This window comes from Rattus norvegicus, chromosome 8, assembly GCF_021556685.1.
Source record: "Rattus norvegicus strain SHRSP/BbbUtx chromosome 8, alternate assembly SHRSP_T2T, whole genome shotgun sequence".
Lineage (NCBI taxonomy): Eukaryota > Metazoa > Chordata > Mammalia > Rodentia > Muridae > Rattus > Rattus norvegicus.
This window is the reverse complement of record NC_141541.1, coordinates 12,318,976-12,333,504: the sequence shown is the minus strand read 5'-3', so window position 1 is coordinate 12,333,504 and position 14,529 is coordinate 12,318,976. Positions and strand designations below refer to the sequence as shown.

The following is a 14,529-nucleotide window of genomic DNA, read 5'->3' as shown; positions in this document are numbered from 1 at the left end:
ACCAAACTAAATAATAAAAGGACCTGGCTCTGTGTTCATCGCTTTTTTTTTTCTACTCTGTTGTTGTTGTTTTTGTACAATGTCAATCAATCAAAATTTTCAACTAGTCGTAGATTTTAAATGTTTAAAAACCTTTTCACAAATGGCTAAGAATTCCTGAACTAAAGCAGATGTGGGGGTGACTAGTTATCTCAGCAATGCCATGAAGACGGTGCCCACATGAAAGAAAGCCCAGGCGGCTCATTTGAGGAAGCAGCAAAATCAGATGAATCTCATGGTGATAGACAGCCCCCTGAAATCAGTTGGTGGACTGTGAGCAAAGTCCTTTTGTTTTAATGTAAGCATCACCTTGCTGCTCTTCCACATGGCCATTAGCATCAATCACTAACTGATGTCCTTTCTTCTCTAGATTTACACGTTGCCCGCCATAATTAGCAAGAAAGAAGAAAGTAAGTCCTTTTTCTTCTTCCTTTAGATCTTTTGCATGAACACTACTTTTTGGCCTAACTAAGACTTTTAAAGGAACAGAAACTTTTCATGAGAAACAAGCTTTTCTACGTTCTGACTTGCCCTGAAGAGTAAATCGTAAATCAATCCAGTCATATTTCCTGACAGAAAAGACAAGGAAGTCACAGAAATAGTAATATGAATTCTGAACATGATCCTTGCTGGTGTCATCCCCTCAGCTTGGTCCGTTCCCTCAAACACAACCAGAGGGAAACCCTGATCTCCTAATTCCACAGAAAATCATGAAAACAAACAGTAAGGATGACCGGGTTTTCAAGAAGGCTGTGCTAGGAGTGTTCCGAGACAGCCACAGAGCAGAGGTTGTGCTGTGCTGGTGCAGCTAAGAGACCTCTAAGCCTGAGCAGGAAGAAGTCCCTTGCTTTGCAGTCACACGTGATTCCGTACTTGCTCTCCATGCTCTAAGTAAAGCTGTATAACTCACTGGAAAAGGAAAGTGTGATCATCCTTAGGACAAACCTCCACATGAGAAATACAACAAGAAGCCCACAAAGAACTGGTCCGGGATAATGAATATATGTCTTTGTGATTATGAGATATAATGTATTATTCTTGAGATGATGAGACATTGTTAATTTATCTGGGGGAGTAGTTATTTTCAGTGTTAAATAGATGCTGTCCAGTTGAAAGGATAGTGGGACTTAACCTCAAGTGGGACCATCAGGATAGACGTTCACTAGGAAAGCGTCATGATTTTGCCATCTGAGCTCATTTTTCAGAAATACAAAATCATCTTTCTTGGCTAGTAGTCCTAGCTCAGTGCCTCCATCTAGGTCCTTAACAAAGAAAAGACAACAGTGTGCTCCAGTTTTACTCCACTGCCGCGTTAAGCCTGTCTCTTCTCTGGTGGCAAATTTTGTGTGTGGATTTTCCTTAGCTGGTCCTTTACTCCTGGATCTAGGTGAAGCACCAATTCCTGAAAGCCACAGTATTGAGTTCTACATTTTTCTGTTGGGCACCTGTTTTTTTCCTGGATGGCTAACGGGTACATTTCAGAGGATGAGTGTGTGAGGTATATACTTTTAAAGTTTCCAAACAGCTTTAACATGTAACCATTGTCTGGATGACTTTCTCCAAGCATGCCTTGGGGTGTGGTCTTCCTAAGGGGAAACAGACAATAGCCTTTCTCTTCACATTCTGAACAGTGGCCATCTGTGAAGTGTCCTCCTCCTGGACTTTGTGTTGCCTGGATAGTTTATCACTGGGACTTCACAGGCGGCCCAGGCAACTTGAGCCACCATTTCACTCTCCAATGGGGACAAAGCTCTGTAGGTTCAAAGGCCATCATCAAAGGGACTTCTAGCTTACATGCATTGCATGAGTCTGACAGGTGTACAGGGCCAACTCTTCATCCTTCATCCTTCTCTTCTTCCTAAAGGATGAGGAGTTGACCCTGAGGACCACTTGAGATAGATGTGCTCTTGTCTCGTTTCCGTCTAAAATCACACATGGTATGATGTTGGGCATCTGTATGTTTTAGTCAGAAATGCCAGATTAGAAATGTGATTGGGGAATTAAAGACAAGCATTGCTTTTTCTAGGCAGCCCTGGGGAGGTGTGGAGAGACCCCAGGGTCACACCCAAAGGGACAGCTGGGTTTTGAGTCAGGAGGAAGTTGAAAGAATAAGGCCTTTTGCTTCCTTAGCTTCAGAAAGCCGCTCTTGTTCTCGGGCTGCTGGAACTGTGTTAAGATGCATAGCTTTTGTGATGCGAAATGGCCTTGTGGAAACTTCAGTTGGATTTTAATAAAAGCTTTGGCCCTGAACAGTTTCCAACTGCTTACACTTAACTTTTGATTGAGTAACTTAACTTTATTATATTAGTCTGTCTTCAGGCCAAATGCCATTAGTACTATAGGATTTCATTGTCTGGGAATTTGGTGGTAGGTGGACTCTGAATACTCTTCTGCTCTTCTCCAAAACAAGGAGAAGTAGGCGTGGGGCACAGGGCAGTCTCCAGAGAGTTCACAGATTGTTACTCTACCCCTTGAGAAGCCACCGAAAAAGCTTGCTCAGACTCAGGCATGGTAGAGAAAGGAGACCAAAGGAACATCATTTGGTTGCTTGTCTTGGTCCCCTGTTCTAAAGCAGACATTTCTCCCAGAACTCCAAGTTTTTACCATGTAGGATGAATTCCCTTTCTTTCTACCCCATGCCAAGACTACTTTGTCTTCTACCACAGAGAGCTAAGAGAAACACTCACTGTCTGTGCGTGTAAGTGTGGGACCCCCATGCCACAGCATTGTGTGCAGGTCAGAGAACAACTTCCCTGTTGGTCCTCACCTTCTACTTTAACAGAGACAAGGCCTCCTGTTTGCAGCTGAGCACCCCAGTCTACCCAGCCTGGGGCTCCCAGGGGGTCTCTTTTCTGTGGCTCCCATCGTACTGTCTGAATGCTAGGACAGTTGCATCTCCCGAGTTTAACCTCATGTAGGTTCTTTGAGTTTAAACTTCAAGCCTGCATGGCAAGAGCGTTACTCCTTCCACCCCTCTGGGTCATGCACACTCTTTTTAATAGTGTCATTTAACTTATTAATGAAACTTCCCACACTGTCTCTTCTGAAATTAAGAGTAAGTGGTTTCTATTTTTTAGCCACTAAAAACAACATCTTTAGTTGAATTTTTCTTTGCACTAATGAAAGCAATGTACTAACCCTCTCACAGCGTTAGCGTATTGCTCATTCTGTATCACACAAGTTTCCTAAAATTTGACCCTTCCCAAGCCTATATTTTACAAGTCAACTGGAGACAAACTATACTAACCACACGCCCTTCATTTTTTCCCACCATAGCACTGAATGCTGAGCTCTGTAGTGAAACATTGTTCAGCAGGTCTCTGGGACTATGAGCTGACACAAAAAGTGCAGAAGGGCATACAATTCTCAGTAAGAATACAAGTTTTGTTGGCTTGAATTTGTTTCCCTTAGTCTGTTGTTGTCACAGCAAAACTTGGTTCAGTTATACATAATTAAATGAGAGAAGGTCAGGTCAGGCTGTGGTGACAGCGGATCTGCAGATCTCAGAGCCTTGCAGCAGCAAGAGTTCTGATCCGGTTCATAGTGCATGTCCACACAGGGACTCGGGGACTTGGGAGGTCAGAGAGTAACCTCCTTCCACATCGGGCTGATCTTATGCCAGTTGCAGTGACCTTGGTCTGCAGGATGTAGGATGACTTCCATTCCATCTCACTGGATAGCAGTGATCCCACAACCATAACTAGTCCTCAAGATTCCAAGAAGTACAGTCTTCCTGCTTGAAGGACAAAGCATGAATATATGTGAACAGCAGCACAGTGTGCACAATCTGTTCAGATCACTGATATGTTGCATTAAATCACTGTGATTTACTGAAGTATAATAAATCCAGAGGAACATGTCTTAATCTTTTCAGCTGCCTCCTCTGTTCACAAGGCTTCCCCCACTGAATGCTTGAGCTATGACTATTCAAAGAAACAAAGCTTTGTTTTGGCCCCAATTTGCTCTTTGTTTTTTGTTTTTGTTTGTTTGTTTGTTTTGGTTTTTGGTTTTGGTTTTTTGTTGATATTGTTGCTATAATATGATATGCCTCTTAAAAAAGAAAAATGACATGGCTGGTTGACAGATCCTCAAGCCATAGTTGTTTCAGGCATAGCCCAAGATTAAGGAAGGCCTGGCTCATAAAGCGCTCCCCTACACACAGGGGTTTACATTATACTGCAGTCAGCAACAGGCGTGAGCGAGCACAGGGCCACACTGCACAGCACCTGCTCTGCTTAAGTAAACACCACTGTTGTCGCTTTCCAAGTGTTATTTTAATTCATCCTTTAGCGTCCTATAAGAAAGAGATTTTTATACTTAATAAAAGAGATTAAAACCATGTCAACTAACAAACACTTCTCTTTTGCCATTTTCATTATGTGTTGTCAGGCAAGTGCCTGGATGTTTTTACATGTCTCAGCATGTTTGTGTATATGTGTGCGTGCTTGTGTGTGTGCACTTGTGTGCCAATGGTGAGGCCTAAGGTTGTGGTCTGGAGCTATCCTCCATTGCTTTTCCACATTATTCCCTGAGTGCAGGTCTCTCAGGCAAATCCAGAGCTCGCCCCTGTGGCTAGTGTCACTAACCAGCTTAGCTGGAGAATCTCTCTCTGTCTCTGCTTTCTGGGTTTGGAATTATGTCTGAGCCACCAGGTCCACCAAGGGAGAAATTTTTCTTATTGTTTTATTTTTTGTATTTTTTGTGGCCTGCTGGGTATCTGAACTCCAGTTATCCTGCTTACCTTGCAAGCACTACTGAGTCTTCTCCTCAGCTCCTAGTGACATGAATTTTAAATGAAAGAGTACAATCATCTTTCTCTCTTTCTTATCTGGTTTTAAGCATTTCTTCTGCCTTCCGTCCTCTCACCTCTCAGAACCCTCTTGCTTCTGCATTTGAGAGATAGCCTATCTATTACTTATTTGACTCAAAATGAATATGTGACAAAATAATTCCATTTTCATGATACTGTTTCTTTGTTCTATGTGCTAAAGACTGGTTTTATTGAAACAGTTTGAAGATGGTTTCTTCTTCCTATCCAGTTTTATTGATAAGCTGAACAATGTGCTCAATTACCCAACGTTTTACATTAAAATTAAAACCATTTTAATATTGGAAAAATTTTATTTTTATTGGTTTCAATTACCCTTATTTATTACTATTTTGACATACTAAAAAATTACACACCTCCTACATGTGATGAAAATTACTACAATATAAAGACTTTTCAAGTTTTTCCTCTTGCTTAGCATTTTTAAATGTTTTCCTTTATGTAATTATCTAGTTTAGTTTTGCCTTCACAGCTTATGTATTACGTGATTGACATTGAATGATGACTGTAGTTAGTGGGCACGTGCTGTAGTAGTATTTGTGTGGAGCTCAGAGGACAACTTGCAGTGATGATTCTCTGCTTCTTCATTGTGGATCTCAGGGATCAAATTCTGGTCATGGTGTCTGGCAGCCAGTGCTTCTGTCCACTTACCATCTCGCCAACACTTAGCCTGATTCAAAGAAAGTCTAGGAAAATTATTTCCTATTTTTTATTTCAGGACTAGGGGTTGGGGAGGTTCTGAACACAGAGGTCCTGCACGAGGACTGACATCTGAGTTATTCTGAGTGTAAAGCATGACTTCAAGAGAGGCGAGCTTGAAACTCAGATCCTAAATGAAAAGAGAGCACTAGAGTTTTCAGCAACCTGATGAGTTATGATAAGGGCCTCATGATGCTGTAGTGACCTCATGAGTAAGAATGAGTGCTTGGAAGGCCTTACTCTCACTTTTCACTCTCCTGGAAGTGGGGATTGCTGCCCCAGGAAAAGCGGAAGGCCTCAACACAACATGGAGAGGCCCATGCTTCCCACTATGCAGCTTGATGAAGTGACTGAGTGTGAGGCTCCCTGATGAATTAAGATATTTGATGAAGGCTGTAGCAACCACCATACTCATAATTCTTGAGAACAGAGCAGAGTCAGCTGAAGTGGGGAAGGCAAACTTCACATCAGATCATAATTCGGCTGTGTCTCACTTGCAGTGTACTTAAATGAAGCAGGGTTCAACTTCGTGAGAAAATGTATCCAAGCTGTGGAAACGAGAGGTGAGTTTGGGGATGAGTGCATGGTTATCCCCATATGTATGTATGTCTCCCTCTCTCACTCAAACCCCTCAGTGAGAAATGGAAGTGAGCTTTGGGGCATGAACACAAAAACCATTTTGAGAATGCTATAAATTTAAACTATTTGAATATATAGCTAGCTATATTTTCAATCAGATTATATGCTTTTTAAAAAATTTATTCTATTTTATATGAGTATCTGTAAGTTCCAGGATATAATTTTATGTGCTGTGTGCTTGCCTGGTAGCAAGAAGAGGATATCAGATCCCCTGAAACTGGAGCTAGCCATGGTGATAACCATCTGTGGGCGCTGGAGCTAACCATGGTGATAACCATCTGTGGGCGCTGGGAAATGAACCTGGCTTCTTCAGTAGGCAGTGCTCTTAACCACTGTGGCCTCTCTCCAACCCCTTTACTATTCCTCTCAGCTTTGTCAAACATTTACTTCTAGCTGGAGGGCAAAATACCATCTATCATTGCAAGCTTTTTCAGTTTTTCAAATACTAGAGGTCAGATCTTAAGAAGATTGCAGCCATAGTCTATCTGCCTTATATTCTTCCCCTCTGTGACTTAAATGGCTGTTTGTTTTTTGGTGTCTTTCAGCTTCCCCTGTGGAAATAAATCATGACCCCATAAAACTGCCCCCAGAAAGTGGTTACATATGTTTACCTCCCGAGATACTTGCTTAAAGCAGAAGTCCTGTTGTGCTTCAGAGTCCTTTGAACTCACATTCAGAATTTTCCTACATGTACATGGTTTAGGGGGTGGAGTAGAATCCTTGAATTCTCTCAGTCTGCACTCCTGCCTTTGAAATAAAGACACAAATGACATTTGGGATCATTGAATGCAGAGGACTCTAACACAGAAGAAATAGACGAGAAATATTGGTCTTCTTTGATTTGTGCGTTTTTATATTCAAAGACTGATGAATAGGCAGCTTTCCTTCAGGACTTTGAAGATGTCAAAAGACATAAATCGCGGTTCAGTTCCAGTGTCTGCTCTGAGATATCTGTGCTGGCTGCGTGCTTTCAGGGAAGAAGCCACCGCAAAACTGGATGAGCGCCTTTCAGAGTCCGCTTGGGCATGTTTCTCTGGGAGTTTTACACTCTGCTTGAGATGCTCCTTAAGTCATTCTCTTGTGAATTTCTTCCCACTAGGCATCAACATCTTGGGCCTGTACCGAATAGGAGGAGTGAACTCCAAGGTCCAGAAACTCATGAACACCACATTTTGTAAGTGTTAGAGGAAACTGGGGTGCCATTGATTTGGGATATTTGTATAGGTAATCCAATTCAGGTTTCTCCGTAACATAGATAGTTTCTTATTTCTGTTAATTCTTACATCATATTGAAAATTAACTTTTGAAAGTTTGCTTCGAAATGTGGGGGTGCTGCTACCTGAACCCAAGATCATGGAAGTAAGAACCCATATTTTACCAGTCTGCTAAAACATTAGTTCATTTATTCAGTTTTAAACGTTGCTCTGTAACAGATGGCAATTTTGTGAGGTTGGACTCTTTTAGGTGTCCTTTGTTGGCAAGTGATACAGGAACATGCATGGGCCTATAGATGCCCTTTATAGTTCTACACTGTTTCCTGACTCAGAATCCCAGCTCCAACATTTAAAAGCTTTCTTCTATCTGCAGTTTGCTTAGCTTCTCTGGGTCTCTGTCTCCTCCATTTTTAAACTGAGGGTGATAATACAACCTGCTTCTTCAGATATGTGAGGGATGACTAACTTGGCCCACACTAACACTTAGAAGCATGCCCCATCCTGTCAGCCATTTCCAAGAAATTGATTCAGGAGGCAACAATACAACATGGTAACTTTGAGGGTAAGAAACAGTGAGTTTTCAATCAGATCACAAAGGCAACTTTCTTACTGGAGCATAGTTTCCTGAACTCTACTGGAGTCCTAAGAAGTGAATTTCTCTCGCTTTGGCCCATTTGAGTTGGTATATGTTCTTGTCATGACACAGGAAATATTTTGAATTGCAGTTTAAACATTTCAATTTTTATTCTTTCTAGCTCCGAAGTCCCCTCCTGATATGGACATTGATATTGAGCTGTGGGACAATAAGACTATAACGAGCGGGCTGAAAAACTACCTCAGGTGAGGAGGGGTTAGTACTGGGAATACTGGGAATTCTGGCCATGCATGCTCTCCTCTTCCTTGGAAAGTAATCACATGATTACATGGAATCCATGCACGGGGTCCTCACTCCCCAAAGTTAAAGCCTTTACATAAGAGGAAGTAGCACCAGTGGCATTTACATATTCGGGAACTCATAGTGCTTTTGCCAACAGTAACTTAAAAAGCTGTGCGTCCCTAGTTAGTGTTTTCATTTGCTTAAATATTTAGGCTTTGTGTGTGTTTTTAAATATATTGAAATGAGGTTTTCTAAAGTTATAGCACCAATGTTTCCTTGTTTTCTTTTTGTTTGTTTTTGTTTTTGAGACAGGCTCTCTTCTATCCCTGTCTGTCCTTCAACTTATTATTCCCATGGCCTGAGAATGGCCATGAACTTGTGATCCACCTGCCTCTACTTCAACAGTGCTAGGACTGCAGGTGTACACAGCCATGCATGGGTTACTAGGGAACCAATCTTTCAGGGTTTTGTACATGCTAGGCCAGCTTCTGCCATCACTGTAGCATTCCCTTTCACACAACTGTGATAAGAGCTCTTAGGGCTAGTGTCTGTCTGAGGTCTGTAGTTTAGCACCGTCAGGACCCCCTTCTAGGACTTTCTCATACTACCTAACCAGCCAATTATTCTGTTAGTCATTGTCTTTGATTGGCTAAAAGCAATCACAGGGTTTTAAAAGAAAACCTGGAAATGCAGGGAGACCAAGGTTTGTACAGTTCTAGCTGTCCTTTGATTATCTGTTGCAGGTGCCTTGCAGAACCACTGATGACTTACAAACTGCACAAGGATTTCATCATTGCTGTCAGTAAGTACCCTTTACCCAAAGCACAGAACCGATGCAGCTTTAGTGCCTGTTACTTACATATGCACATTGAAATCTCCTCAGCATTTTTTCATATGCTGCTTAAAAATATTGCCAATATGGCATATTATAGCATTTGCTGTGGTTTCCAAGCCAATAAAAAGTACACAGTAAACTAAATATTTTGTCCTTTAATAACACAAATCATGACTACCATCACTATACCCCAAAACCCATTGTTATTGAAGTGACAGTCTTATGTGATTTGAAAAGACTGTAGAAAAAAATTCTAATTTCTTATTTAATTAACAAAAGCATGTTTTCTATGACAGGAAAATTCTTTTTGGCTTTTTGAGACAGTATTTCTCTGTGTACCTTTAGTTGTCCTGGAAATCGCTCTGGAGACCAGGCTGGCCTCGAATTCAGAGCTCAGAGTTCCACCTGCCTCACAGTTTAGCAATCAGTCTAAACTGGTAGCCATTTCCAGCCTCCCAAGTGCTAGGATTAAAGACATGCATCACTACCACCACCAGCCAACTGACAGAAAAAAAAATTTAAATTTTATTAATGTTTATTTATGTGGGATAACTTCATGAGTTTATGTATATCAGGTGTATGCCCTTGAAGTTCAGAGGGCATTGGATCCTTAGAAACTGGAGTTACAGGCAGTTATGAGTTTTCTGATATGGGTACTGGAAACTAAACCCAGGTCCTTTATAGGAACAGGAAGTGTCCTTAACCACTGAGCCACCTCTCCATCCCTAAGACAGCAACTGTGGTTATCATAAGCATGATCACGAGTGTATGAAGGAAGTTATGTCAGTGTTCACACTTACATACTATACTCCTAAGGCTGAAAAATAAAGACCAAACATTATGAACCAGTGCAAAATCTTGTATAAATTCCCTTCCCCTGAAGTTACTTGTTATAGTCTCAGATTTGTGTCATGTATTTATGTCACTGGGGGGGGGGTCAAAGTGTTTAATTTAGTGGTCATGGTTGATTGGATTAGGAAATCAGGAGTTGGGAGCTTGAAGAGAATAAGAATGTAACCTAAGGAGTTAGTAATTCATACTTTACAGCTATTGGAACCAGACTGCCAGCTGGGCATCTGATTGGTTATCACAATGTAAACTATAGCAACCTACGCTAACACTAGTTGGCCTTTCATTGTCAAGGTGTGACTGTGATTTAAAAGTACTCTTCATTCTTCACACTGAAGAAAAACAAAAATACTGACAAATCCTCCAGACAGGTGCCTTCCTTTCCGCCAGGCTTTGGGATGCCAAGGAGACTCAGGGAGCACAGCTCACTTGGTTTGAAGGTCAGCAACCATGGCTGGCCATATGCTAGCTCATCACCTTCCTAAGGCTTTTTCCGGATGCTCTCCGTTAACATGTGTTCATATGAACACATCTTTGCAAAATGAGTAGGGCCCGAGGAATAGGACCTCATTTTTTTGATGAGCCAGTCAGGACCTGAAGTAGGTAAATGACTTCTCTAAGACACCAGTGTATGATACCAGCCAGGGCTATAAGCCAGGAGCTGTTGTCATTAATTTGGTTTTAGACTCTTAATCCAGAGATTTTTACTTGGTGATATTTGAACAACTGTCTAAAATGTATAAAATTGAACTACAACTGAGCTGATAAAAGTTTTTGACGGGAAGTCTTCTTCACTTTCACCTTTGAAAAACATTGAGTAACCTGATATTTAAAATACATTTTTAGGCAGATGAGTTCATCTTTGGTCTTAGGCAAGGGTTTGCTTAGTGTAAAGCCTCACAGTGTAGCAATCTAAGCTGGTAGCCATTTCCAGTCTTGAACTGGGGGCCATTTTCCTCCTTCCAGATCTTAAAGGCTACTGTTACAGTTGCCCCTCCTCCTCACTCAGTGAGGGATCTCTGTCCAGTGCATTTTCAGTCCATTCTCTTTGCCTATGCAGTCATATTTTCTTGTGTAACTTTGCTTACTCTGGCCTTGGTTCTCAATGTTCTTACCTTCATAGACTTAGCTGGTATGTTAGAGTCTTGGCCTTCATTTACTTAGCTGGTATGTTAGAGTCTTGGCATCTCTACTCTACCAGCTTAGAGAGTCCTCAGTATTGACCTGGGTGCTTTCCTCCTGTCTCCACACGGGTGTGTGTAGGTGGCCTGTGATGTTACAAAGAGTTTGAGAAAGAGCCTGAAAGGCCGGCCACTTTACCCAAACTTGCTACTGATAACGGGGTAATGTCAGTTCCTTCTGAAATGTTACAGGCACCCAGGCTTTTAGTCTGGCAGCACTGGACTTGCTGAGGTGATTTCTCAAGTTTTAGATGTCCTAGTGTTACTGTGAGGTCACTGTTTTCTGTTTACATAATGCCCATACTTCAGGAATGTCATTGTGTTATGCTGTGGTGATGCACTGTGACTATGGCAAGTTTTATAAAGGAAAACATTTAATTAGGGCTGGCTTACAGTTCAGACTTTCAGTTTATTACCATCATGGCAGGAAGCATGGTAGCATGCTTCCTCCAATAAGACCACACCTACTCCAACAAGGACATAGCTCCTAACAGCACTACTCCCTGTCAACTGGCAGGAGCCATTTTCATTCAAACCATCACAATTACACTGAATTTGCCCTTGGACTATGAACTGAAGAGAGGAACTCTGGCTCCTTCTGGTCATACAGGCTTAGCTCTAGCATATTTCTGTGTAGGGATGTGAATTATATCAGCTAACAGACTGGGCAGTCTACACCAGAATCTATAATTCATATCCCCTACCACATACATGTATACACATGTATTATATTTATGAAGGTCTTATTGTTAAACTCAAGCAGGCAATGGCTTAGGCCAGAACAATATAGTTTAGTAACGAGGAACAAGGCACAATACAGGTTGGTTTAATACTTCCTAACACTACAGCCATGGGCAAACTCATTCAGCATTTCTTAGCCTAAAAGATGTGTTAATAGCATCGTGTGAAGCAACCGCTTTAAGGCATGAATGGCAGGATTGAATGTGATGTTCACATGACTAATGTTTATGTCACAGGTTTGAACATAATTACATCTGTAACCCTTTTTACATAACAGAGTCAGACGACCAAAACTACAGGGTGGAGGCTGTCCATGCACTGGTGCACAAATTGCCGGAGAAAAACAGAGAGATGCTGGACATCTTGATTAAACACCTGCTCAAGTAATTCTGTGACTCACAATGTTCCTGTAATGACTTGCTAGTCTTGCTAAGATGAACTTGTTCATGTCTTCTTAAAGTAAATGATGCTGTTATGTGATTGCTGTTGTAATTGGACTCCCTTGAGGGAGCTTTAGAAAATGGTATGCAGTTTGTTTTTAAGATATGTGTTTGTCTTTGTATCAATCTACATGTCTCCAATATGCAGATGATTGTGTCCCCTGTAACCATGAAACTAGTGATAAAACATTTCATGTCAACTTAAAAATGTATGAAGGAATGTATGTTATTTTATAGTATTCCCAGTTCTTTTAAGTGTGTTAGAATAGTGAGTTTGTAGACCAGTGCTAGGTATGACTAAGGTCAACAAGTTCTCTCAGATCATAAAGATGATGCAGATTATTCCGTGGGGCCCACAGTTTTTCTTGAAGATTTTATTTCACTTAGATTATCAGATAAGTAAGTAGGCAGGTAGGTAACTGGGATTATGGGCAAGTAGATGATAGCTAGATAGATAATTAGGTAGATAGATAGATAGACAGATAGATGTAGATAGGTAATAAATAGATGATACATAGGTGATAGACACATAGGTAAATAGATGTAGATAGATGATAGACAGATTATGATGGATGGATAGATGAATGGATGAATGGACAGATAGATACATGATAAGTATATAGATAAATAGATAGATGATTGACAGATGACTTTTTATTTGTATGATTTGATGACTCACTGTAGTGATTTACTTTGGTTTTGCTTTGATTAGAACTGGTGATGTAACTCAGTGGGAGAGCATGAACCTCACATTTGCTTTCTGCGCCCCCTCAGTATCTGAGATGCTGGGTTTCTATCACCAGGCCTAGATTTTTCTGAACTTAATCCCCAGAATTTTCAAAAATGGTAGAAGAAGCTAATTAAGAACTGGTCCTAAGAAATTTCTTTGAATCAAAATATACTGTTAACTCACCTACTCTCAGTTGTCTGTTTACTAGAAGTACAATACAGAAGTACCAAACAGTTGATGCTTCTCTAGGAAAATTGCATCTAATTCAGGAAAAAAAAAACACGACCAAAAATTAAAACCCCTAAGACATCTTTCCTTCAGTAATTTGATCTTTTTAGTTATTAGCTTTTGTCTAGTGTTATTATTCTGTGATTTTTCTATAAATTACTATAAATATAAATACTTATTTATATTAATATGGAAGATGGCGTGGGCAGGCACAATGCACCTGTGGAGTCAAAGGAGACCTTTCAGGAATCCCTTCTTTCCATCCATCTCAGGGCTGAGGAATCAAATTCAGGTCATCAAGTTTGCATATCAGAAACTTCTTACCCTCTGAATCATTTTGCCAGACCCACCATTAAATCTTCAATTGACATAGAACATTGTGCCATGTGAAAATTCAATGAGTGTTTGTACATAATTTATAAATATTCTAATATTATTTCTATTTTCTTAAACATTTGTCATTTTCCTAGGGAGTCAGGGGAGAAGAGGGGATGGGAAGCTCCATAAGCGATGCCAAACTACAGTAGGCTAGTGGGAATGTCTAGTTCTACTATACAGCAGTGTGACCTCTCCTATAAAGCAATTAATTACTAATCTTGTAAACACCTTTCTTCCCTTTTGTTCTATTTCCTACTCACATCCATTGGGAATGGGCAATACTGGTCAGGGAAACTGCCCTCTAGTGGCATATATAGCTTAATTTTTTAATACACCAATACTGATAGAGAAAGAACATTTCATACCTATTGAAACTTTACATTAAGGGTTCATGTTCTTTTTTTTTCAGAGTATCTCTACATAGCCAACAAAATCTCATGACTATCTCGAATCTTGGCGTCATATTTGGTCCAACGCTGATGAGAGCACAGGAGGAAACCGTGGCTGCTATGATGAACATCAAGTTTCAGAACATAGTGGTGGAGATCCTGATCGAGCACTATGAGAAGGTAGCAGAGACCCTTCCTCGCATTGCTAGCTGGATTTTAAGGACACTGTATTTTCTGTGAGCTTTCCTTTGTGATCTGAGATGTAAAACATCCATCTTGTCAGTTCCTTGCCAATTCCTGTTGCTGTAAAATTATAAAAAAATATAATGCTGTCTTTTAACCCATACTGGGTCCTGCACTGCAGTGCCCCAAGGAATTTGGTTAATATCTTCATTTCAGTCAGCAAAGTGTCTCACCTGCTTTGCTCCATCCCATATCACACTGCCGATGGCCTCTCTCTGA

The 14,529-nt window shown here is 40.8% G+C and overlaps 1 protein-coding gene across 2 annotated transcripts in view; it reads left to right on the top strand.

Moving 5' to 3' along the window:
* Nucleotides 1–14,529, top strand: part of Arhgap42 (Rho GTPase activating protein 42) — a 230,748-nt gene that overhangs the window by 201,404 nt on the left and 14,815 nt on the right. For both annotated transcript variants that reach the window (NM_001430509.1, NM_001430510.1), the window contains 7 exon segments: nucleotides 410–449; nucleotides 6,067–6,129; nucleotides 7,305–7,379; nucleotides 8,175–8,259; nucleotides 9,040–9,098; nucleotides 12,180–12,285; nucleotides 14,088–14,247. In NM_001430509.1, the coding sequence (NP_001417438.1) occupies nucleotides 410–449; nucleotides 6,067–6,129; nucleotides 7,305–7,379; nucleotides 8,175–8,259; nucleotides 9,040–9,098; nucleotides 12,180–12,285; nucleotides 14,088–14,247 (588 nt within the window).